The sequence below is a fragment of the Hylobates moloch genome, unplaced genomic scaffold, assembly GCF_009828535.3.
Source record: "Hylobates moloch isolate HMO894 unplaced genomic scaffold, HMol_V3 SCAFFOLD_3, whole genome shotgun sequence".
Classification (NCBI taxonomy): domain Eukaryota; kingdom Metazoa; phylum Chordata; class Mammalia; order Primates; family Hylobatidae; genus Hylobates; species Hylobates moloch.
The window spans coordinates 72,404,071-72,430,106 of NW_026652278.1; the positions used below are offsets into that span (position 1 = coordinate 72,404,071).

At 49.7% G+C, this 26,036-nt stretch overlaps 1 protein-coding gene across 1 annotated transcript in view; it reads right to left on the minus strand.

Annotated features, from left to right (window-relative positions):
* Positions 1–26,036, minus strand: part of DLG5 (discs large MAGUK scaffold protein 5) — a 135,586-nt gene that overhangs the window by 53,700 nt on the left and 55,850 nt on the right. The window contains exons 2-6 of the mRNA XM_032141144.2: positions 25,701–25,769; positions 13,338–13,500; positions 10,834–10,977; positions 9,960–10,143; positions 76–335 (exon numbers count right to left, since the gene is read on the minus strand). Coding sequence (XP_031997035.1) covers positions 76–335; positions 9,960–10,143; positions 10,834–10,977; positions 13,338–13,500; positions 25,701–25,769 — 820 coding nt within the window. The remainder of the gene's footprint in view (positions 1–75; positions 336–9,959; positions 10,144–10,833; positions 10,978–13,337; positions 13,501–25,700; positions 25,770–26,036) is intronic.

The following is a 26,036-nucleotide window of genomic DNA, read 5'->3' on the forward strand; positions in this document are numbered from 1 at the left end:
GTTCTCATCCCCTGGCGGTGGCTGGGAACCTTATAGGACCCATTTGCCCCCGGCCCGCCGTGGCCCTAGCCCTACCTCCTCAGGGAGAGGGCACACTGGTGCTGCAGCTGGATGGCCGTGTCCCTCTGCTGGGTCAGCATCTCTGTCTGCTTCAGCAACCGCTGGTTCTCCTCCCCCAGTTGCTCCAGGCGGCTCAGGTCTGCGTTGTGGATGGCGACTTTCTCACTGTACCTCTTCCGAAGCGCGTCATAGTCCTTCTTGACCACCTCCAACTTGTCCATGGCCGTGTCATACAGCTTGTTGAGAATCTCGGATGACCCGTTGTGCTTCAACACCTGGAGACCAGACAGTTTCACTTACCAAGGGTCTGGGGGAGGTGGTGGAGGAGACCTGGGATCCCACTCTCATTTTTGTCTATCTGAGGGTGAGACTGATTGCAAGGGGCGGGGGTCACCCTAAGGCTTTTGAGAGTCTTGAGGTCCAATTCTCCAGGCCCTGCAGTCACACTGGGCTGATTCATTTAGATTCACTCAGTCACAAGTATTTACTAAGTATTGTGCAGAACAGTTAACACAGCTGACCTGAGATTTCTATATGCTTAGAAAGGCCTGCTTGCAAGGTTGACCCTACTGAATGGTGTCTAGGAACCTGAAGAGTAAACAGTTCTCTAGGCTGATGTAAAACTTTTCTTCCAGTGATATAAGCAGCTCTGGTACTGAGCCTGTACAAACAAAGTGGCTTATGCTGAAACCTGCTTTCTTCTGGGAGTCCAGAATCTGGGTACATGCTAGGCAGGGGTTCCTACATGACCAGCCCCCCAGTAAGACACTTGGGCACTGAGTCTCTAATGGGCCTCCGTGGAGGCCAGCACTTCTTGTGTGTTGCTGTGATTCCATGCTGGAGGAATTAAGTGCATCCGGTGAAACTCCACCAGAAGAGGACTCTTGGAAACTCAGGCCCAGTTTCCCCTGGACTTTGCCTTACACACCTTTCCCCCTTTGCCAACTTTGCTTTGTGTATTTTTGTTGTAATAAATGTCAGCCATTGAGTATAATTACATACTGAATCTTGTGAGTCCTCCCAGAAAGTCATATAGCCCAGAATCAGGTTATGTAAATCGGACCTAAAGACTCTCAAAAGCCCTAGGGTGACCCTCAATGGTGTAGGGTCCCCCTGCATCCCATGCAAGTAGCTAATGTGTCTAGCACTGTTCTAGGGGCTGGTGATGCCAGACAGGACAGAAAGAGGCTGTGCCCTGTGGGCCTTTTATCCTAATTTGGAGGGTGTGGACACACAGATAGGCCAAATAAAGTAACTTCAGAGCAAGGTAAGAACTATCAAGAAAATAAAAAATAAAACAGAATAATGGGCTGGAGAGAGCCATCTGAGCAGCAGAGTGGAGGGCTGTGAGGGAGGCTAAGGCTGAAAATGGTTGTTGAAGAAGGTGACTTCAGAATTCAGAGGCAAATGAAGAAGAGCAGAGAGAGCACACCGGGCAGAGGGGAGGGCAGGGGCAAAGGCCCAGAGGCAGGGCCTGCAGCGTGTTCTAGGGACAAAGAGAGGGGCAGGGTGGAGTCGCAGGAGCCCAATGCACAAGGGGAGGTGGCTTCAAAGGGGACCTGGAGAAGTGGGCATGGGCATGGGGGTGGCCATGGCCACAGGCCTCACAGTGAAGATTGTCTTCTGAGTGAGACAGGAAGCTGTGGAGGGTTTTAAGCTAGACAGCATTCTACTCCAAATGACAGGCACTAAAGTTCATTTGGGGTGCTGTTATAGAGAAAAAAACAAACCAAGAAGATGAGTTAAGAGGTCGCCAGGGGGGCTGCTGGCTTCGGCTAAGCACCTCATGGAATCTGAGCCCTGGGGTGAGTCACTCCACCTCTCTGGGTTTCAGCTTCCGGATTCCTCAAATGCCAAGGCTAGACCAGGAAAGCTCGTCTGGCCCTTCCAGCTCCAACAGCCGAGGAATCCCCTGGCTCATTCAGTGGGAGCCTGGGTTATCAAGTGTTTGCAGCCTAGAGAACCAGAACCTGGGACAATGGAATATTCCCTTTGGAGTTAGGGTCAGCTCTCAATAAACACGAAAAACACAAAAAGCAAAAGAGGGCTTAATTTAAAAGTCAGACTCATAGCAACAAGAAAGTAAGCTCCTCCCTCTAAGACCTAAGCATTAGATTCTAGGACTGTAGACTCTTAAAGAGGAAGTCAAGGAACAGGGAGAAATGGAGGGAAGAAGGGAAGGAAGGGGAGGAGAAAGAGAAAGAGAGAGAGAGAAAGAGGGAAGAGAGGGAAGGGAGGGAGAGAGGGAGGGAGGATTGGTTCATTTCAGGCTCGTTCTTTTTCCTTTATTTATTTTTAAAGCAGAACATTTTCTTTCAAGGGAAATCTTACTAGTATACCAAAAATATATAACTTATTTTAAAAAGCAGTACACAGGTATCTCAGGCAGTCAAAATCTTCACTGTTTTGTAAAATGGCATCACTGTTGCAAAACAGGAATGCACACTGAGAAACAGAACCTCACTGACAGTGCCCACTCTACATCTAAAATTTTTCTTTAAAAAAAAAAAACACCTGGCCAGGCACAGTAGCTCACGCTTGTAATCCCAGCACTTTGGGAAGCCGAGGTAGGCAGATCACCTGGGGTCAGGAGTTTGAGACCAGCCTGACCAACATGGTGAAACCTTGTCTCTACTAAATGTACAAAAATTAGCTGGGTGTGGTGGCAGGCACCTGTAATCCCAGCTACTTGGGAGGCTGAGGCAGGAGAATCACTTGAACCCAGGTGGCAGAGGTTGCAGTGAGCCGAGATCGCGCCATGGCACTCCAACCTGGGTGACAAGCGCGAGACTTTGTCTCAAAAAAAAAGAATGGGCTCACCCATGACCATACCTGGTCAATGAAGGACACTCCTGACATCTAGTCAACCAACGCCTTCTACCCATGTCTGGAAAGGTCCAGCATCTAAACTGGATTGCCCTGATTGGTGAACAATACCTCAAAAATGCCAATTAAAAATTACTTCAAGCCAGGCGCAGTGGCTCACGCCTGTAATCCCAGCACTTTGGGAGGCCAAGGCGGGCAGATCACAAGGTTGGAAGTTCGAGACCAGCCTGGCTAACATGGTGAAACCCTGCCTCTACTAAAAATACAAAAATTAGCCGGGCGTGGTGGCAGGCACCTGGAATCCCTGCTACTGAGGAGGCTGAGGCAGGAGAATTACTTGAACGTGCAGTGAGCCAAGATTGTGCCACTGCACCGCAGCCTGGGTGACAGAGCAATACTGTGTCTCAAAAAAAAAAATTACCTCAAATGTTTTACTCTCTAAACATCCCCTAAGCCAAGTGAGAACCCCATTGGCTCCAAATGAGTCTGGTTTGCTGGGGAACAAAGGAGGCTGCCATTGCCTGAGTTCCCCACAAGGTGGCAGCCGCGGGGAGACGAGCCAACACTCTCCTGCAGCAGCTTCCCGCCTTCTCAGCTCAGAAACAAACTCATTCTAAAGGCAGCCTTGAAATGACACAAAGCCCGGTTCTCGGCGGTAGCCTGCAGAACCCACCTCCACCAGTGCACGGCAGAATCAGGAGTCTATACCATGGTTCGGCCTCTTTGCAGTCCCCTGAACGGCTAACCTTGAGGGGCCTGGATCCGGGCCTGTGTGACAATCCAGGGACGTTTCAGGGCCGTGTGAATCAGGCTGCCAGCAAGAGCCATGAGAGTGGGCCACGAATTCCCAGTGCGACACGGTGGGTCAGGGAAATCCCAGCGCAGACCTCGAGGTCCTTTCTGCTGCTCCCCCCAGCCTTCATAACATGGTAGGATCCTCGGGTCAGAAGACCGAGAGAGAGATCAGGCCCCATATTGCTTGCTTCCACCACGATGACCGCCACCCTTGGCCCGCTCCACAAGTGAAAGCTCCTTGGGATAGGGTCGTGCTCACCTGGAGCTACTCCGCCTCCCTGCAACTCCTAACCTCAGGTTCTCACTCTAGCCTTGGAGTCAAACAGAATAACCTGTTCCCACAGGGCAGCATCCAGATACTCTAAGAGGCTCGCAAGCCCCCAAACACCTCTCACCCTTTCTCTACAAACAGGACGCAGTGCCAGGCCTGTGCTATGTAACCAACAGCCTCTGAACAAAGCTGGGGAACCAGGTCACGGTTAACTCCAGAGAATCCAAAAAACTAAATCTATTGGTCTAGAATTTTTCCCTCTCACCATTAGAGGATTATGTTCTTGGTAGGTATTTCCACATGCACGTGCACACACGAGTGCACACACACACACTTAACTACAGTCAAATGTTTAGCTTCCCAGCAAAAGCTAATGAAGAGAGAACATTTAAATTTGGCCCAGAATTCTAAAATTAAAGTGATCATAGTTCACTGCAACCTCAACCTCCCAGGCTCAAGTGATCCTCCTGCCTCAGCCTCCCAAGTAGCTGGGATCACAGACACACCCCACCACACCTGGCTAATTTTTTATCTTTTGTAGAGATGGGGGTCTCACTATGTTGCCCAGGCTGGTCTTGAACTCCTAGACTCAAGTGATACATCCACTTTGGCTTCCCAAATTGCTAAGATTACAGGTGTCAGCCCCTGAGCCTGGCCTGAATGTCAACTTCTCACTCAGGCAGGCAGCAGTCTTTAGAGACTATGCCCCTCCAGCCTGAGCACAGGACAGTTGGCCTGTGAGTTCAAGGGGCTTAGGAGAAACGGGTGGAAGTTGCACAGGGGAGGCACAAAGACAGCCATAGTCTGAGCTGTTCCCAGCAGGGAGGCCAGGAAGGGACCAACCCTCCTACCTGTACCCTACACTGGTCAGAACACTCCTCTGTGGGCTTCTCTGTAAGGCATGCCCTTCAGCCACCAGGAAACCCCTCTCCTGCTTCCTTCCTCCAGGCCCATCAAAGGGCATTCATTCAGGATACCTGGGACAAGAAAATCGACTTTCATGAATTACAAGAGAAAGTATATTTTAAAGACAGGGGAAAGGGCAAGGAAGAGGAGAGAGAAGACTCTCGGGGTCTGAGAGGTTTCCCAAATAGATTGGCAGGACCTAGGAGAACATGTGCACTGCCCTGGTCCCAGGAATTCTCCTGTAAGGCTCAAACTTCAAAACGTGTGTGCAAAAGAGCACAAAGACATGTGTGTCCACTGAAACATGGTTTGTAAACACGGGAAGATGTTGACCACCAAGACGCTCCCAGAATTCGATTAACACCTGACAGACAACAAAACAAGCAAGGACCCTTTTGGATGTGCAAATTCACAGAAAATGTAAGGAAACCCATGATATATTGTAGGATATTTTTTTTAAAGTAGGTTTCAGGGAATAAAAAACAAAAGTACATGGGTATTAAATGTGACATTTAAAAAAAAATCTACAAGGATACACATCCATCCCAAGAGTTTACACAGAGGATGGTCATTTCCACAAAGCTAGGCTGGGTCTGAGGAGGTGGGTGGCTGCCCACATTGGTTGAAGATTTTTTTCTATTTTAACTGAAGAATACGCACTATTTTAGTAAAGAAAAAAAGATGCAGAAACACCCTCTACTTAGATTCCCCAACCAAGCCTTGTCAGGGTCTTCTGGGCATTCTTGACACAGCCTAGAAGAATCCAAGAAGGCGCACTCAGACTGCCCAAACCCAGAGATGGGGATGCCAGGCAGAGGCCCTCCCCAGCAAAACACACATACAGACAAAACACCTGTGTGCTGCTCTCAACCACGGCGCCCCCTCCCCCAGGGCTGCCTCATTTCCTCTGAGATAAATCATGCAGAGGGCCAGGAAGCCCCACAAATCCCTCAAGCAAACATGCAAGTCAAACAGCACCATTTACCCTGCAAGGGCCTCTTCAAGTTTACAAGGCGTGGGAGGAACCCGGCAACAAAACTGCCCTTGTCCAGAGAGGTTGACCTTTGCCCTCGGGCCCAGCGGGGAACAAGCCTGTGGCCATCCCCATATCCCCGCTTCCTCTGCTGCTGGCCTACTGCCACCTGGGCATCCCACAGCCAGGCATCCACCCCACGCCTGACGAAGGCAAGAGGGCCCAGGATGCCGGGATGCGGGGCTGGCCGCCCAGCAGCTCTGAGATGCTCCCAGCCCTGCTCCCTGTGGCAGCCAGGCCTCTTCTCCTGGTGGGGTCTGGAGGTGGCGTTTGCTGAGAGGCACTGGTCCAGCTGAACTGGCCTGGGGGACCCCAATGACCAGGATGCATCCCTACCCCAGCCCCTGCTGCCAAGGACCACAGCGGTAGGAAAAAGAGAGCAGGGAATGGGCTGCAGGGTGGGGGAGGAAGACCCTCCCCTGTGAGACAGACAGGAAAGGGAGAGGGGGACGGGGGTGGGAGGGACGCCTCAGTCTGAATGTCTGTAAAGCTGAGCAGGTGCTCAAGAAAGTCAGAGAATGGGAGGCAAGGAAACTTTACGCTTCTTGAGGGCAGAGTGCTCTTTCTAAAAAACAATTTTTTCAATTAAACAATTTCTTGTAGAGATAGTCTATGTTGCCCAGGCTGATCTTGGACTCCTGGAATCAAGGGATCCTCCTGCTCCTTCCAAAGTGCTGGGATTACAGGGGTGAGCCACTGTACCCAGCCTGGATTTCTCTTTTTATGACAAGGTGAAATTCTGAGTCTTTTTTTTTTTTTCCCTCTCTGAGTTATAATTTACATACCACACAAAGTGTGCAATTCAGTGTTTAATATATTCACAAGGTTATGAATCCACAAAGTTGTGCAGCCACTACCACTATCTAATTCCAGAACATTTTTATCACCCCAAAAACAAACCAGTACCCATTAGCAGTCACTTCCCAAACCCCAAGCCCAAGACAACCACAAATCTGCTTTGTGTCTACATAGATTTCCCTGTTGTGGACATTTCTTGTACCTGGAATCATAGTTTGCGGTCTTTTGTGGCTGGTTTCTTTCATTGGCTGTCATGTTTTTGAAGTTCAAACACATTATAGCATGGATCAGTACTGCATTCCTTGTTATGCTGAATAATATTCCATTGAATGGATAGATCACATTTTATTTATCCATTCATCAGTCAGTGGACCTTTGGGTTGTTACCGGTTTGGGGCTGCTATGAATATTCACACCTCAAGTTTCTGTGTGGATGTATATTTTCAGTTCTCCTGGGTGCACACCTAGGAGTGTCGCTGGGAGGTCACCTGTTAGCTCTGTTTAAAACAGTTTTTTGAGGAATCACTCAGCTTCCTTTCACAGTGGCTGTATCATTTATTCCCACCCACAATGTATACAGGTTCCAATTTCTACACATCCTGGATGAGACAGATTTAAACCCAGACTTGACAGGATTAGAATAATATCATTAACGACCACAACACTGACTGAGCGCCTCATACACATGGGCATGCGGCGCCAGTGCCTTCCAGGCAGTGTCTTCATGACAGCCATATAGGCCAATTCTGCTGCACTGAGATGTGCCAACCTCACACTTTCTAGCAAGGCTGTGGGGCTTCCCTTGGACCGAGGTGGAGCCACATACACCTCTGAAATGATGACTCTCTCAAGGAAGTATAGAATCCAAACTAAACCCCAAGGCAAAAGGTTACCTCAGCCAAGTGTAGACCAAGAAGAACAAACTGCCAGCAGGCAAAACAGCAAGAAAACAAAGCATACGGCAGGGTGCAGGTGAAGGCCGGGAGGGGCCGCCTGCCCTCAGGTGGGGGAAGTTACCACGCCCCCAGAGCAGATAAGGGGCTCGAAGCCTTAGAGGGCCATCCCCTCGGGCAGCTTCCTGGGAGCTTTGTTTCGACACAGTACCGCCATCCTTACCTGCTTCACATGCAAGATTCCTCCAAAGGATTTCTTCTGAGGTTAAAAATATTTTTGCCTCTTTAGAAACTGAAAACCTACAGTCTTTAAATCTGTTTGCTCTACGAAGCTCCACTGACATGCACAAGGAAGGGTCCCTGCAGGGGGAATGGGTTGTGGGCAGTACTGACCAGAGCTAGCACAGCACTTTCTACTCTCTCATTTCATCCTTAGAGAAATGCTCTAAGAGGACCACCCCCACCTCCTGAACCTATAAAGTGTGGGAAGGGTGTTGTCGCAGCTTCTCTGAGCCATGCAGCAGGTGCAAGAAGGGACAGCCTTCCTGCTGCCGGCTTTCCATTACCAAGGCTCAGTCAAGACCTATGGGCTAAATACCAACCTCTGCCCCAGTCACTGGGCCTGACCTCACACAACCGATTCCACTAATCAGAGGGCACACAAAAAATACCTCTAATAGCTCCAAGTATATCCATCTTAGGGTCCCTTGCTGAGCCTGCCCTGGTTACTCCACATAAAACCTCAGTCAATATCGGAGAAAGGAAAATAAACAGCAAGTTTTTCAACAGAAGCAAGTTTTTCAACGGAATACGGTTTCACTGGAATATGGAATACTCCTTTGATCTAAACAATTAAACCTTAAAGCCATTAGGCAAAGCAGAGCAAGACAAGGACCTACACTGGGGCAGGTCACCCCAGAGGGGATATCATAGCTGGCATGGAATGAGGAGTGGGTCCTGGCATGGCATGAGGAGACCAGGCCTGACAGAGAGAAGACATAGGGTGGAAGAGCCCACAAAGGGTCAGGAGGGGATGGGAACGGGATGGGGGACTGCAGAGGGTATGGGAGGCAGCTACACATGGGGGATTGACCAAGTAAACAAATTAAGAATAACAGGAATCAACTGGGCATGATGGCTCACACCTGTAATCCCGGCACTTTGGGAGGCCAAGGTGGGTGGATCATGAGGTCAGGAGATCGAGACCATCCTGGCCAACATGGTGAAACCCTGTCTCTACTAAAAATACAAAAATTAGCCAGGTATGGTGGCATGTGCCTGTAGTCCCAGCTACTAAGGAGGCTGAGGCAGGAGAATCGCTTGAACCCAGGATGCAGAGGTTGCAGTGAGCCAAAATCACATCACTGCACTCCAGCCTGGGCGACAGAGCGAGACTCCGTCCCAAAAAAAAAAAAAAAAAAGAATAATAGGAATCACATTTTTCACTGTTTTTTTGTTTGTTTGAGGAGGAGTCTCGCTCTGTCACCAAGGCTGGAATGCAGTGGCGCAATCCTGGCTCACTGCACGCTCCGCCTCCTGGGTTCACGCCATTCTCTTGCCTCAGCCTCCCGAGTAGCTGGGACTACAAGCACATGCCACCATACCCGGCTAATTTTCGTATTTTTAGTAGAGACAGGGTTTCACCATGTTAGATGGTCTCGATCTCCTGACCTCGTGATCTGCCTGCCTCGGCCTCCCAAAGGGCTGGGATTACAGCTGTGAGCTACCACGCCCAGCCTTGTCACTGATGTTTTTAAAGGAAGTTACAAAAATAAAAGAAGTGGAAACCAAAATGAACCTGTGGTCTTGGATTAGAACTGAAAGTGTCAATGTGAACTCATGGCTTTCAATCTACATGTCTGATATAGAAATAAAGATATACATATGTGTATGTATATGTGCCTGTGTGTATGTGTACACTTAGCTACTCCCTACTTCTTTCCACTGAGAGGGCCGGGAAACAGTGCTAACTCAAGCTACAAGCACATCCAGCACTTGGTTGGCTGTTGTTTTTTTTTTTTTAGAGACAAAGTCTCACTCCATCGTCCAGGCTGGGGTGCAGTGGCGTGATCATAGCTCACTATAACCTCAGATTCCTGGGCTCCAATGATCCTCCTGCCTCAACCTCCTGAGTAGCTAGGACTACAGGTGTGCCACCATGTCCAGCTAATTTTTTTTTTTTTTTTTTAAGAGATGGGGTCTTGCCATGTTGCCCAGGCTCATCTCAAGTAATCTCTCACCTTGGTCTTCCAAAGCGCTGGGATCACAGATATGAGCCAACGTGCCCGGCCCAGCATTTACTTCTCAATACTATTCTCCATTAAAAGGAATGAGGACTACTTGGGAGAAATGGCCAGTCTCCAGGGGCTGGGCCTACCTGCTGCTGCTGGGCACGGAGGTCACCGATCTCCTTCTGGTCCTCCTCGTGGAGCCGCTTCATGTCCTCCCACGACTGCTGCAGCAGGTTTCGCTCCCGCAGCAGCTGCCCATTCTCCCGCCTCAGCATGTCCACGTCATCCTTCAGCCGAGTCTGGTCACTCAGGAGCCGGCTGTGGAGTGTGCTGAAACACCCAGTACATGCTCAGTGAGCCCCAGCCAGCCCCTCACACCCCGCCCCACCCCAGGGCATCACCAGCCTCAGGTCCCAACACTTCCTGTAGATACAGCAGACAGGAGCCAATGGCAGCTAGGTCTGCAGCACTCAGAGGCAAGCCAAAACCTGCTAACAACCCAATTCGAGAAACATCCAAATTACCACTTACAAACCTGACACCAAAAAGGGCACATGTATCTCCAGGGAAGGGAGACAGGCCCCTCTGGTACAGACCTAGTGCCTCCAAATACTGGGGCCTGGGCAGATATCAGCAGGTGGACAGGCAAAGACCCTCAGGGGGGTGCTGGGAGACCAAAGGGAAACACCCCTTGGGCCTATCCTACAGGAAGAAGCTGCAGTAGGGCCCCTGGACAGAGACCCAGAGGCCTGCCTGATCCCTGCTGCATGTTCTGAATCACTTTCCTGTCTGCCAGGTCTCTGAAGCTGGCAATAAGATGTGAAGGATTAATAGCCTTGTTTTACACTTAGGAAAACTGGGGCCCAAAGGCACAAATCCACTTGCTGTAGGTAGACTGCTTGCTGCTTGCACAGGGACGGGACTAGAACCAGAACCCCTAGCTACTAAGTCCAGAGAAAAGAAGGGCAAAGGCAGCTGTCTATGGGTGTTGGGGGCCCTGGCCAAGCAGGCCTCACTCACTGGTAGAAGTCAGTCTCCTTGGCCACCTCCTCACACCTCTTCAAGGCGTTGGTGTGCTGGTTCTGCAGGCTCTGCAGGTCCGACATGGCTCGCACGCACTGGATCTTCAGCCTCTCATAGTCAGGATTCAGCCTGTGGTAGGGCCTGGCCCAGAGAGCGAATGGCCCCATGAACACAGGCCCCAGGATTCACATGGACGGGGAAGCCAGGTCCTGGATTAGGCCACCCCAGTGGTTCCCCAATACTGGTCTTCTATGCACCACACACACCTGGGTGTTTGTTAAACTCAGATACCCTGGCCTCACTCAGACCCACAGAATCAGAATCCCCAGGATGGAGGGAGCCCTGGTTGCCTGAGCTCTCTGCATGGGCCTGGAGAGCTGAGAAGGTGCCAACTTGTTCTGTAGGAACTCCCAGGAGTCTGTACAACAGGTCTGAGTCCACCAGAAACCTGTGATGAAATGTCTCTTCTCTGTCGGCTCGGCGTGGTGGCTCGCACCTGGAATCCCAGCACTTTGGGAGGCCGAGGCAGGTGGATCACTTGAAGCCAGGGGTTTGAGACCAACCTGAGCAACATAGTGAAACCCCACCTCTAGAAAAAAATACAAAAATTAGCCTGGCGTGGTGGCATGTGCCTGTAGTCCCAGCTACTCAGGAGGCTAAGGTGGGAGGATCACTTGAGCCCAGGAGGTTGAGGATGCAGTGAGCCGAGATCACACCACTGCACTCCAGCCTGGGCAACAGAGAGGATCCTGTCTCAAAAATAATTAATAAATAAATAAAAATAAAATATTAAAGAAAAGAAATTTCTCCTCTCTTTAGAACAGTGACTCTCAATCTTGGGTACACATTAAAATACCAATGCCCAGATCAATTACATTAGCATATCTGAGGGTAAGACCCAAACGTGAGGATTTTTTAAAAACTCCCCAGGGGATTCCAATGTGCAACCAAGGTTAAGAACACTGGCCATGAGCAGTGATCTCAGAGGGGGTTCCCAGACCTGCAGCACAATATCACCTGGGAACTTGTCACAAATAGACATTCTCAGGCCTAGCCCCAGCCCCAGCCCTCCTGAGTCAGGTGTTCTGAAGGGAGGGAAAGAGAGGCAATGATCTGTGCATTAACAATCTCTGTGGATGATTCTGGTGCACGCTCAAGTTTGAGGACCCTTTTTCTAGAGCAGAGGTCAGCAAACTTTTTTTGCAAAAGGCCACACAGTAAATACTTTAGGCTTTGCACACTACATAGTTTCTGTTGCAACCACTCAATTCCGCCTTTGTAGCAGGAAAGCAGTCATAGACACTTTGTAACCAATGAGCATGGCTGTGTTCCAATAAAACTTCATTTATAAAACAGGCAGTGGGCCGGTGGGCCATAGTGTGCCAACTCTCATGTGCTAGCACATCCACGTCTTCACTTATCCTGCCTTCGGGCCAACTGACTGAGGGGCATATCCTCATGAATACAAGCTCAGGGATCAGGCTCTGCAGCCCTAGCATAATCCCAGAGGCACAGACCCTTGCTCCTGAAGGAAAGAGGTGAAATTGAAGTGTTTACACCAAGCCCCTCTCCCCTCCAGACCTCTACCAGCATGGGAGCTAAAGGATAAACCACTCTCTGGCTCTCCTCCTTCCCAGAAAGTCCTCTTAGATCATGCAGGTAGATAAAGACTCTCTCTGCCCCACCCTATGGGCCACCGTTCCCTTGTATCTACCTCTAAATCACAACAAAAGCAGCAAAAATTTTCTTCAAAGCAACAAAGACACCAGGTAGAATGTGCTCTGTTTAAAACACATCATATGGGGCCAGACACTGTGGCTCACGCCTGTAATTCCAGCACTCCAGGAGGCCAAGGCAGGAGGATCACTGGAGCCTAGAAGCTCAAGACCAGCCTAGGTAACAAAGAAAGACCCTGCTGCTACAAAAAAATTAAAAAAAAAAAAAAATTAGTTGGGCGTGGTGGCACACACCTATAGTCCTAGCTACCCGGAAGGCTGAGGTGGGAGGTTCACTTGAGCCGGGGAGGTCAAAACTACATTGAACCATGATTGTGCCACTGCATTCTAGCCCAGGCAACAGAGCAAAACCCCGTCTCAAAAAACAAATAAAACACATGCGTGGCAGGGAACAATTAATATGTTTACCAACCACATAAAGCTTCACTCAACTTAGGCAGGTCTAGGAGACAGTGGTAGGGACACACACACACAAACACACACACAAGAGACAGTGGTAGGGACACACACACACACACAAGCCAACTTTGCACACAAGCACACCACTATCACAGGCCTTGCCACATGTGGGATGGGGACCTGCCCCACAAGCCTACGGGTCCTGCCCCTGGGAAGCATTTCTGGACATGAGGTGGGGGAAAGGGGACACTCAGGCAGCGCAGCCTGGACCCCCAGAAGCTAGGGGTGTCTGCGGGTGACAGCGCCAGCATCAGGGTAGTAACCCCAACCATGGGGCCTGGGCAGGGGAGACGGCGCGATTACTACCTCTTGTCGAAGGCCGTGCCGTGCGTAGCAAAGGCCAGGCGCTTGCGGAGCTCGTTCCTCTCCCGGGTCATCAGCCGCAGCTGAATGGAGAGGTTCTCCACCTTCTCGTTCACTTGCCGGTCAGTGAGGAGTGGTGGTGGGGACGGCGCCTTCCCGGTAGTGCCTGTGGAAGGGGAATAATACAGTGAACTTGCGTTCATCTGGCATTCACGAGGCTCCCGGTGCTGTTCTGAGCTGTTGGCTTGTGTTAGCTATTCGTGACACCCCAAAAAGTGGGTCCTCTTAGCATTCCCCTTTCACAGATGAGAACACTGAGCCACAGAGGGTAGCAGGTAGAACTGAAAATGAGTGCAGGGCATCTGGCTCCAGCATCCAAGCACTCAATAACCCCCAGTAACCGCCCCAGCAAGGACCCTAAAGACGCACACTCTCTCCCCAACCTGGCTTTCACACCTCCAGGATGCAACTATTTTGGCCGTGATCCTTCCATCATCCCCTGGTTCAGAAATACCGGCTGTTACCCACCACTAAGCCCGGCACATGGAGCAGGACAGACCAACCTGTGCCCTGAGGAGAGTGGAAGGCATGGCTCGAGGAGGAAGGCGCACCTGAAATCCAGTGACGCTACTAAGGACCAGGGCAGCTGGGGCCCAAGGGCCGTGTCCCCGCCCTCCTCGACCAGGGCTGGACACTGCATGGCTCCCTTTTTGCAAGCCGTCCACCCGCCTGACAGACCTGCCCAACCAGCCTGGGCGTGCAGGCTAAGAGGAGGGCTGCTGGCTCCCAGCTGAGGTCAGTGTGACGCAATTCAAGTTGGTCCTGATGCCTCCAGGCTACTTAACCCTCACCAGCCCTCATCACCCACCCTAGGACTGAGTGTCCTACAGGGAGCCCCACACCTTATGCTCCTAGCAGGCAAGAGCCACCACTGCCACCACCACCTCTGACAAGATCGAAATCCATTTCTAGGAAGAAAGCACCTAATCCCAGGAGAAGAGACTAATCCATGCTGCTTTTATATTGAACCCTGTCAATATGTCTACCTGGTATCTCAACCAACCCTTAGAGACCCTTGGTGGGGTCAGAGGAGCTCACAGCAACCATCCAATTTATGGATGGGATCTGGCAGGCTGACTCGTGTCAGGGGACACAGTGTTTGTTCCACACTGGACACACAACGCACAAAGGGCATAGGACATGATAGGTCTTCTGACTCTCTGTGCTATCCTGACCACCCCTGTCCCACCGATCCTTGTTGGCCAAATGTTCATGCAAACCAAGAGTCCCCCAAGACAAAAGCAGTGGCTTGGGGCCTTCCAGAAGGGCCAGGGAGGATAGGGAGCTCAGGGCCAGGCATGACAAGCCAGACCACAGTGGGAGGAGGATCCTCAACTCCCAGTGCTGTGCTTTTCAGTCTTTTCAGGTTGTGGAACCCCAACCACCTGACTCCAGCACCCCCTGAAACGCACGACAGTCATGTGCCACATAACGACGTTTCAGTCAATGATGGACCACATGTAGGACATGGTCCCATAAGATTATAATAGAGTTAGAAACAAAAGAAATATGTATTAAAAGAAAAAAGATTAAATCACATCTCTACAAAAAATACAAAAATTAGCCAAGAGTGGTGGCTCACGCCTGTAATCCGAGCACTCTGGGAGGCCAAGGCACACAGATCCCTTGAGCTCAGGAGTTTGAGACCAGCCTGGGCAACATGGCGAAACCCCGTCTCTAACAAAAAATACAAAAAAATTAGCTGGGTGTGGTGGCACGCGCCTAGAGTCACAGCTACTTGGGAGGCTGAGGTGGGAGGATCGCCTGAGCCCAGGAGGTCAAGGCTGCAGTGAGCCGAGATCACACCACTGTATTCCAGCCTGGGTGACAGAGCAAGAACTTCTCTCTAAAAAAATAAATTAAAAGATTACCATGGAGATGAAAAATTCCTGTCACCTAATGACGTCTTGCTGATCCTGACCCTCTGTAGCCCTAGGCTGATATATGAATATATTTGTGTCTTAGTTTTTAACAAAAAAAGTTTTAAAAGTACAAAAAAATTAAACAGTTTTAAAATAGAAAAAGCCTGTAGAATAAGGATATAAAGAAAGAAAATATTCAGCTGTACAATTGTTTGTGTGTATTCTTTTTTTGTTTGTTTGTTTGTTTGAGACAGGGTCTTGTTGTCACCCAGGCTGGAGTACAGTGGTGCAATCTCAGCTCACTGTAACCTCTGCCTCCTTGGCTCAAGCGATCCTCCCACCTCAGCCTCCTAAGTAGCTGGGACTACAGGCATATGCCACCACACCCAGCTAATTTTTTTGTATTTTTTGTTAGAGACAGGGTTTCACCATGTTGCCCAGGCTGGTCTCAAACTTCTGAGCTCAAGGGATCCGCCTGCCTTGGCCTCCCAAAGTGCTCGGATTACAGGCGTGAGCCACCACACCTGGCCCAATGTGTTTGTGTTTTAAGCTAAGTGTTATTACAAAACAGTCAAAAAGTTAAAAAAATATAAAGTTTATAAAGTTAAAAAGTTACAGTAAGCTATACTTTACTACTGAAGAAAGAAAAATATTTTCTATAAGTCTAATATAGCCTAAGTGTACAGTGTTTACAAAGCCTACAGCACTGTACAGTCATGTTCTAGGCCCTTACATTCTCTCCCCACTCACTCACTCACTGACTCACCCAGGGTAACTTCAGGTCCTGCAAGCTCCATTCATGTAAGTGCCCTGTACAGGTGGACCATTTTTTATCTTTTATTCTGTACTGTTGCTGCAGCTTTTCTTTTCTATGTATAGACACACAAATACTTACCATTGTGTTACAACTGCCTACCATAGCCAGTACAGTACCATGCTGCACAGGTTTGCAGCCCAGGAGCAACAGGCCATATGGTGTAGCCTAGGTATGGAGTAGATACCATCTAAGTTTGTGTAAGCACACTCATGTTTACACAACGACTAAATTACCAAATGACAACGCATTTCTCAGAATGTGTCCCTGTCATTAAGCAACACAGACTGTGTTTAAAAGCCACCAGCACCATGGCAACCAGGATTTCTGTGCTCCGGGCCACACCTTTGGGGTCAAAATATTCTTTGGAGGTGAGGCCAGGGGTCAGCATCTCCTCTCCCAAAAGGGTTCTCCTCTACAGCTTCAGAAGCCTTCCCACACCTTTCCACCAAGAAACCCTCAGCTTCACTGCTGTTCCCAGCAGTTTTGTGGGTCAGGTGGGTGATGGTGCTGAGTCATCTGACTGACCATAACCTACCTGACTCTCCAACAAGTGAAGCCTCCTTCGAACCTGCCTGCTACTCAACCTCTAACCAAGCCCAGGGGGAGGTTATATTCCAGGCATTGATTTCACCTTCACAACAATCTCACAAGTGTGTACTGATAACATCGTCCCCATTTCACAGGTGATAAACTGAGGCCCAGCAAGGTTAGGTAATTGACTCAAGTGCCCAGGCAGTCTGGATTCGAAGCACATGCACTTCACCCTCACACCTCACTGCCTCCCAAATAACAACCATCAGTAGCACGCAATGCAAGCCTGGCAGGTTTTTATTTTTGTTTTGTTTTGTTTTTTTGAGACAGAGTTTCACTCTTGTTGCCCAGGCTGGAGTGCAGTGGTGCAATCTCGGCTCACCACAACCTCCACCTCCTGGGTTCAAGCGATTCTCCTACCTCAGCCTACCAAGTAGCTGGGATTACAGGCATGTGCCACCATGCCCGGTTAATTTTTTGTATTTAGTAGAGACGGAGTTTCACCATGTTGGCCAGGCTGGTCTCAAACTCCTGACCTCAGGTGATCCACCCACCCACCTCGGCCTCCCAAAGTGCTGGGATTACAGGCGTGAGGCACCGCACCCGGCCATGCGTGGCAGTTTTTGAAATGCTTTTCATACATTATCCCATTCGATCCTCATAAGGTAGATATCACTGTTATCCTCATTTTGCACATCAGGAAACACAACCTTACCAAGGTTAAATAGTGTGTCCGGGTCACAGAGCTATGGAATATGGAATATAAACCTTTAAATGGTCCTAGAACCCAAGGCATTAACCTCAAAGCTTGCACATTTTTGGATCTTAGGACCTCTGTACTTATCTGGCACTCCAAAGGGCTTTTGTTCACAGATGTTATGTCTAATAAAATTTACAAGATTAGAAATTAAAACCAAGAAGAATTTTTAAATATTTATTTTTTTAAAAATCAAAACTCCATTATATATTCACATAAGATTTTTTATGAGACATTAACCACCCTTTCCATTACAAAACAAAGCAATGCGGCAGGAACAGCATCATTGCTTTGCATTTTGTTACACAGGCTGTTTAACATCCAGCTTCACGGAGACAGCTGGAGTCTCATCTCTGTGTAATATCACACACCGAGGATGGAACCTTTAGAAAACTAGACTCTAAACCCATGTGAGGATGGGAGCATAAAAGATCAGTGACAACCTAGTATCATTATGAAAACAGTCTCACCTCACAAGCCCTCTGAAAGGACCTCAGGGACATCGGGCCACACTTTCAGAATGGCTATTCCACGCTATAGTCAAGTTCAAGAAATAGCAGAGAAACATCAAATGTCCAGTTTCACAACAGAAAAGCACCACCAGGCCCAGTAACCTGCCTTTGGGGAGACAAGAAATTTTGAATTTTCATCCCCATTGTGTAAACGAGGCAACATAAAGATGCAGCCCTGGCTTTCGAGGAAGCTGGAGAGACGAGAGGAGGCGGCAGGACAGAAGGAGGGGCTCAGAGCCATCCCAACACATCCCATCTCTGTCTCCAGACGTCTCAGTCTACAGCCATGAGGACCTGGGGGTGGCTGGCCACACAGATAAAGTAGCAATGACATGTGCCAAGCACTGCCCAAGCACTGGGTTCTGTGCTAAAGACACTCCACCTTCAACTCATTAATCTCCACAGCTCCCTACTGGGGTTGTGCTAGGATCGCTCTTTGAGAAACATGTCAGAAAGACTATATGGCTAGGAAAATGGGATTCCCATGCACATTCGGCTCTGACGCCAGAGCCAACACCTCAACCACTCTACAACGATGCCTCCTAATAGGGAAGGATTCCTGTTCCACTTCTCCTGGCCCAAAGGCTTGAGCAAACAGGACACATACAGAAAGTAAGATCAACCAGACCCGAGATCCATCACACAGCAGGCTCTTTGACCCAGCAGAAAGTGCGGCCAATGCCTCCAGCCTTTTGTAACTGGGGGATGGGGAGGGCCAAGGAGGGCCACAGGGGACCTCACGACCAATCTCAAGATGTGCTATGCCCAGAAGTTCCAAAAGAACAGCAAGGGTTGCAGAAAATCCTCTCAGTCCCCATTCAACTGAGGTTTTTGTCTTTTTACTTGCATCTAGGGGTTGACAGATATTCTGAAAATGATGCAGTCCTACCATCCAAATGGTTGTCAGGATCCCTCAAATGGCTACCAAGACCAAATTCTACAGCGAAGGAGCTCACTACTTCCCAGCAGAGCCCATCTTATCTCTCTCCCTAAAATTATGCCCTCTACTGAGTTAATCTGTCCCTGGACATTCCCTCCACTGACCCTTGATCTATCCCCTAAGGGCTACAGGGAACAACTGGATTTCTTATATACAATAGACTTGCAAGCATTTGAAGACAACCCTGAAGTTCCTTTACCACCATATGCCCATCAGAATGGCTAAAATAAAAAGCAATGCCACCAAATGCTGGCAAGGATACAGCTGGATTCTCAAAACTGGAATTCTCCAACACTGCTGATGAGAATACAAAGTCATGCAGCCACTTCAGAAAACAGTTTGACAGTTTCTTATAAAGCTAAACACCCAATTGCCATACCACCCAGCAATCCCATTCTTAGGTATTTTACCCAGGAGAAATGAGAATTTATGTTCACACAAAAACCAGCACACAGCTGTTTAGAGCATCTAGGGAATGAATAAACAACTGTATTATGTCCTTATGATGGAGTATCACTCAGCAATTAAAAGGGATGAATGACCGATACAACTGTGGACGCACACAGGGTGTGGGGGAAGCTGGAATGCCCTGCGTTAAGCAAAAGAAGCCCGACTCTAAAAGTTACATACTACACAACCATTCATATGACATTGTGGGAAGGGCAACACTACAGGGACAGAAAAGAGATCAGTGGCTGCCAGGGACTGAGGGTGGGGAAAGGGCAGACTGCAAAGGTGCAGAGGGAATTTTTAAGATACAGAACGCAGTGTTCTGCATCTTAAAAGTAGCAATGGTTGCATGACTATTTGTCAAAACTTGAACTGTATACTTAAAAAAAGATACATTTTACTGTATGTAAAGTATATCTCAATGAACATAACCTTAACAAAAAAAAAAAACAACTTTTTTTTTTTTGAGACAGGGTCTTGCTCTGTCACCCAGGCTGGAGTGCAGTGGCACAATCAAGGCTCACTGCAACCTCGACCTCCTGGGCTCAAGCAATCCTCCCACCTCAGCCTCCCAAGCAGCTGGGACTACAGGGGTGTGCTACCATGCCTGGCTAAGTATTTGTTTTTACTTATTGTAGCGATAGGGCCCCACTATGTTGCCCAGGCTGGTCTCAAACTCCTGGGCTCAAGCAATCCTCCTGCCTTGGCCTCCCAAAGTGCTGGGATTATAGGTTTGAGCAACCATACCTAGCCTAAACATTTTTTTTTTAAGAAAACCAAACTGTAATCCCCTGAATGATGCCATCATCCTAAGAGTGATGCTGACAAGTAAAGAGATGAGGACCAACCTCCTCTGCTGTCACTGTGGTTATTTACAGTAAACTTTTTAAAAACAGGCAAAACAAAAACTAACATAAAGCTGGGTTGTCAACAAAAGCCTCCAAAGTAGCTGCCAACAAAAGCTTCCAATGCAGTTCTAACCTTGTGCAGTTGTTCTTCTGGACTCAAATGCAAAGCTGTCAACTCTCCCGTGACCTCAGGCTTTCCTTACCCAAGTCTGGCAACCACTGGAGAAGGAGGCAGATTGTCCTTTTCCTTTTGGTGTTCAGGATCAGATTTCAGAGGTAAGGGATTTGGTTTGGACTAAAATGGCCCAAAACAGGAAGACACCAGACCAGGAGCAGGCTCTGAATGGTGGACAAAGAGCAGCCAGCCCTGGGCTGCTCTTTTCACCCCCATTTTGTAAAGGAGGCAACAGAAAGACACAGCCCTGGCCTACGAGGAAGCTGGAAGAGGAGAGAAGGAAGCAGGACAGAAGGAAGGGGCTCAGAGCTGTCCCAGCACAACTCATCTCAGTCTCCAGCCATGAGCGCCCCCCTCTGACCTGGGTGTAAGAAGGAGGGCAGAAGGGAGTGTCCCCATCACAGGAATCCTCAGCTCCTTCAGTTGCCCTGGCTGCTGCAGTCACCACCACCGAGGCTCAGCAAATGGACTGGCGGATGGGTGGATTTCTCAGCCACCGCCCTTTGTCCTGGCCTCCCTCACTGTCATGCTCCCACCGACCCTGGAGGCACCTCCTTGGTCTTACAGCTGGGCAGGTCTCACCTTTGCTTCCAGGCCTTGTATGCCTGTGCTTCCAGGAGCCAGAGAGATGTCCAGGTAAACCTCCTGGCCACCTCCAGGCCCTGGCTGCCCGGGAGAGGCAAAGCAGTGGCAGAGCACAGTCATCAGAGCACCACATCATCCTCACCTACAACTCAGGACACCCAGAGACATCCAGGAAAGACCCAGGCCCTGCCTGGGGTGAACGAGTGCTTCTTAAAGCACCTAAGCTTCACTAGAGAACCTGCTAGGCAAAATTTCAGGTCCTACCTGGACCCACTGAATCAGAAACCCTGGGAGTAAGTCCCTGCAGCACTCTGTGTCGTAAAAGCCCTCCGGGTGATTCCGATGCCTGGTAGGGTTTGAGAACCTCTGTTCCAGACGAAAGTTGCATTTGCTGACCAGAGTGGACTTATTTCTCCCTTGTTTTACTGGCTATCCAGCAGCCACTGCCTTTAAAGGAATCCCCTGTTGATGTCCTCAACAATGAAGGCCTAAGGGGGACACCCCTCTTAGTCAATGAGTACATAACTCCAGATCAGTGTTTCCCCAGCTTGGAGTGAAAGGAGGTTAGATTCCAATGCTGCAAGCCCAGGCCCCAGATCTCCAGCCAGATCAAAGACTTGCTTTCGAACCCTTGACTCAGGGTCTGGTTTTCAGAACCCAAACCACCATAAGCAGCCATGGCCAACTACTTCCCAGCTGCGTCTGAGTCCAGAGCACCTTTCCTGGAAGGCCCAATTCAAGGGCTACCTCCTCCAGGAAGCTTTCGCTGATTCCCCTCATTAGAACTAACTGCTTCTTCCCTTGAGTTACTTCTTTCTTTCTGCTCTACACAGAGCAGAATAGCTAGTCGTGCCAGACAGTGCCTGTCTCCCTGGCAGTGTGATAACATTCAGGGCCACGTTCACCGTGATCCCTATGAGTACCAAACACCTGCCCCACAAGGAGGAGGCATTCACATCTCTGATAAATTGGCTTTGCAAAGGGTTACCCTGATCCAAAAGTCTGGGCCAGGAATGAAGGATCAGAGGTCACAGGGCGTCAGTGGGCAGCCCCCACTTCCCTGATGGCTCACCCCACCTTCCCCTGTCAACCAGAAGAAGCACTTTCAAGGAATCTTCCCTGAGATACGAGGGAAGCCCTCCAGCTCTTTCTCCTGCCAATAAGCCTGGAGACCTCTCCATTTAATAAGAAATCTCCTGCTATTTCAATCTTCATGGAATTTAAGGCTTGCTTTACAAGTGCTGCCCAAGAATGTCTCTTCTTCTCCTTAAAATCTCCCCAGTTTTCCAAGATGAGAAATAAAAGGCTACTGAGAAATTAGGTCAGGATGAATGGGGAGGAAAAAAGTATTGATTGCCTGAAACGAGTGTGCAGTCCCCAGGCAGATCCACCGGGTAGGGTCGGGGGCAGGTCACAACAACAGGTGCAGGAGGCGGGGGAGGGCCTCGGGGAAGCTCTGTGTGCTTAGCTGATGAAAACCTATGAAAACTGCCCGAGGAGGCCTTGGCACAAAGACCTGCCACCTTTAAGGCTGTTGGTAAAGGTGTGGCGAGTTGTGAGTAGGGCCAGGCTGGAGATCTGAGACCGGACAGACCGCCTGAGAGAACGCTGTCTACACGCCCAATGCTTCAGCCTCCGATTTCTTCTCATGCTGAACACAACCTGCCATTGTTTTCCCAGCCGTTTCCATTTAGGGAGATGTAAATGGGAAAGTGGAAGTGATGTTCTTATTATAAGGATCTTGCTCTTGCCTTTCCTCAGGTTCCTAAGATCACCATATGACCTTACCAGTGGCCCCTCCTGCCAGGGCAGTGTGTGCTTGCAAAGACTTCTGCCTCTCATCAGGTGTGGCTGAGCCAGCAGGAACTCCCTGGCAGGTGCTAGAGTGCTCCCAGCCAGGGCCAGCCCCACCAGGCACTCCACCCCGAGGGACTGGTGCAAGCCTGGTACAGACATTCCAGTTCCCTTCTCAGGGATGAGGTTGGGCCAGCCCATCTCAAACTGGAGGGCTATTAAGCTGTAGAAACCCTCAGCATTTCTGATGCAGCAGGGATGGGAGGAGGCTCAAATCTGCATCTCTAATGAGTGCCCCAGTGGTCCAGCGACCAGGCTTTGTGAGACACTGGTTTCGGCACAAACAAGCAGCCAACTGTGGTCAATGAGAGGAGGCCATACTGATGGACTCTGGAACAGGTTCCTTTGCTCATAAGAACCCCGCCTTCTTCTTCTGCCACTCACCGCAGATGGCTACAGAGCACTTGGAATGTGGTGGATTTGCCTGAGAAACTAGAAATTTAAATTTCATTTTAATTCATTTAAATTTAAGTAGCCACCTGTGGTTAGTGGCACCCATACCGGACACTGCAGACCTGGACACTGTCAGGTCTGGATGTGATGGCTGGAGCTGCTGCTACAGACACCCCGCCATGAGACTGCGTGAAGACACCGCACAGAGGAGGGCACAGCTGCATCCCCATGTACTGGCTGACCTCAGCATAGCCTCATATGGGAGCTCATAAATTTCCTGATTGGTTAAGGTGGTATGAGTGGGTGTTCCCTGCTGCCTGCACCCAAAGGACAATGGCAACCTCAAGCAGAAGAGCAAGAGAAGCAAAACTCGGTTCCCTGTGAACTCGAGAGGCTTTGCCCAGAAGGGATGCAACCAGTTATTTCAGCATTAAATATCCAGACACAGACAGCACAGACCCATCCTGCTCCGAGAAACACATCAGAGCACTGCCCTCTGCCTGCCTGTGATGCCCAGGAAGAGCACAGGGATACTGCTGACAGCTCCATCGCAAGGACTGAGTCAGCTTCAGGTGAGTGCAGAACCAACTGGTGGGTCACGGCCATGACGCTTCTTCCAGAGTATGCGGGGGTCCAGCCGCCCAAGAAATATCTTCCTACTCAGGCTGGGAATTCCACCATCAGCAGTAATTGCTATGGGTTAGGCAATACCCCTCTCTGGAATCCCCTTTTAGAATGCACACGTGCCTAGGAAAGGTAACCATTTAACCCTTGAAATGCCGATGGGAATGAGTTTGCTGATTGCTATCTGTTAGACAGATATTGATGAAGAGTGAAAAACTAGACAGGTCAGAGGAGTATGCTCAGGGCTTACCCAGTCCACCTTAAAAAGCCTCACCTTCCCCATCTACTGATCCTGACTGCCCCACTCCATGCACTTCCTGAAGGGTGAGTCCCACATTCCAAATTCCAACAATCCCATCATTCCATTGATATGTGTCCGGACACCAAAAGCAGGCAGAACAAAGTAATAGGATACCGTTGGGAGCTTTGAATTGCAGTCCCAGAAGGGCCCGCCCTGAGCCCTAAACAGGATGAGGGTTATGGGAGGAACTGTGTTTTTATGGGTGGAATTGTGGCCCCCTCAAAAGATGCTAAAGTCCCAATCCAGTAAATGTGAATGTGAACCTTATTTGGAAAGGTGAAAGCGTTATCTTTCCGAGGCGCATTTGCATTCTAAAAGGGGAGTCCCGAGAGGGACGCTGCTCAGCCCACGGCAGTTATTGCTGATGGTGAAATAGTCTTTACAGATGATCAATTTAAGATGAGGTCTTGCTGCCGTAAGGCAGGCTCCTAGGCCAATCTGACCAGTGTCCTTATTAAAAGGGGAAATTTGGAGACAGACACACGGGAGGGAGAACATCATGTGAACACAAAGGCAGAGATCAGTGTGATGTCGGCAAACCAAGGAGCACCAAGGATTACCAGCAAGCCACCAGAAGCGAGGAGAGAGGCCCGGGACAGATCTCTCCCTAGCGCCTTCAGCCTGCGTTGGCCTCGCTGATACTTTGATCTCGGGCTTCTGTCCTCCAGAACTGTGAGACAATCAATTTCTGCTGTGTAAGCCACCTGGTCTGCAGCACTTTGTTATAGCAGCCCTAGAAAACTAAGATGCAACTCCCCCGCTGGTCACTGTCTTCCCTCTCATCGCACTGCCTTCCCTTACTGTAACTACTTATTTAACTGTTTCCCACCAAAAGACCCTAACATCCAGGAGTGCGGGGCCCACATCTGCCTAATTCGCCACTACGGCCCAAGCCCACCTCTGGCACACTGGAGGTGTTCAAGATGTGAGCTGACATACGGAAGAGCTGTCCTGACTAGTTCTAGAATCTCAGGCATGTGACTTCCCCTCCCAGAATGTCAATTTCCCCATCTCTCTGCAGGGGGAAAAGAAAATAATTGGAGTAGATGACCTCTGTGAGTCCTTCGGGCTCAAAAGATGCCAGGTCTCACCACTGAAGGTGTCTGCATCCATCATGGTCAGATCAGGCCATGAGAAACCCCACTAGAGGTGCTAAACAGAGGGAATGGGTCACAGAGGTATGGGAAGGCTGAGAGACCACTGCGGTCTTCCTGCTGGACTTCAGAGAAGGGCTGGCCTCATTTTATGGGCTTTCTGAAACCCATGTTCAGAGAAACAAACCCAATTCAGCATGGACCTATCCCCAAGGAAACTCCAAAAGGGGTGAGTCTCCTGGGCAGTGGTCACTGAGTTACTACAAGGCCTTTGGGGTTGGGGTGGGGATGGTGGGACAACAGGCTCCCCTAGAAGTCCTGTGCCCTGACAAAGTAAACAATGGCAAAACATGTGCTTCTCAGCACTCACCTCCCCACCCCCTTCTAACATCAGAACTGGGTTTTTGCTGATGGGAGAAAATGTAAATGAAATCAACAGAAGGATGATCCTGTGAGTAATCTGACAAGGGAGAACCAGCTTCCTCTCCCATGAACCCCAGCTGCCCTGGCTTCCACCCAGACCCCTGGCCCACCCAGTGTCCTCCCCAGAAGGTGGTACTCACCCACACTGCTGAGGGAGCTGCTGCTTTCTGAGTCTGAGGGCATGGTGGACAGGACGCTGTAGGTAGAACCTGGGGAAAGAGGGGAGACAGTGTTACTAACCCCAAGGGGTCACTTGTGTTCACCCCAAGCCACTGTCAGACCAGCTGATCATCAGTCAATGCCAGGCCATGAAAGCCACATGCACCAGGCACTAGAAATCCACATCCAGGGGCCAAGCAGAGGAGGCGTGCTCAACAGATCTGGACTTCGGTGTTTCTGCCAGGCCTCCCACCTCACTTTATCGGCCCCTCCTGCTCTGGGCAGGCGGACAGAGAGGAACTTGGAGTCAGTCAGCT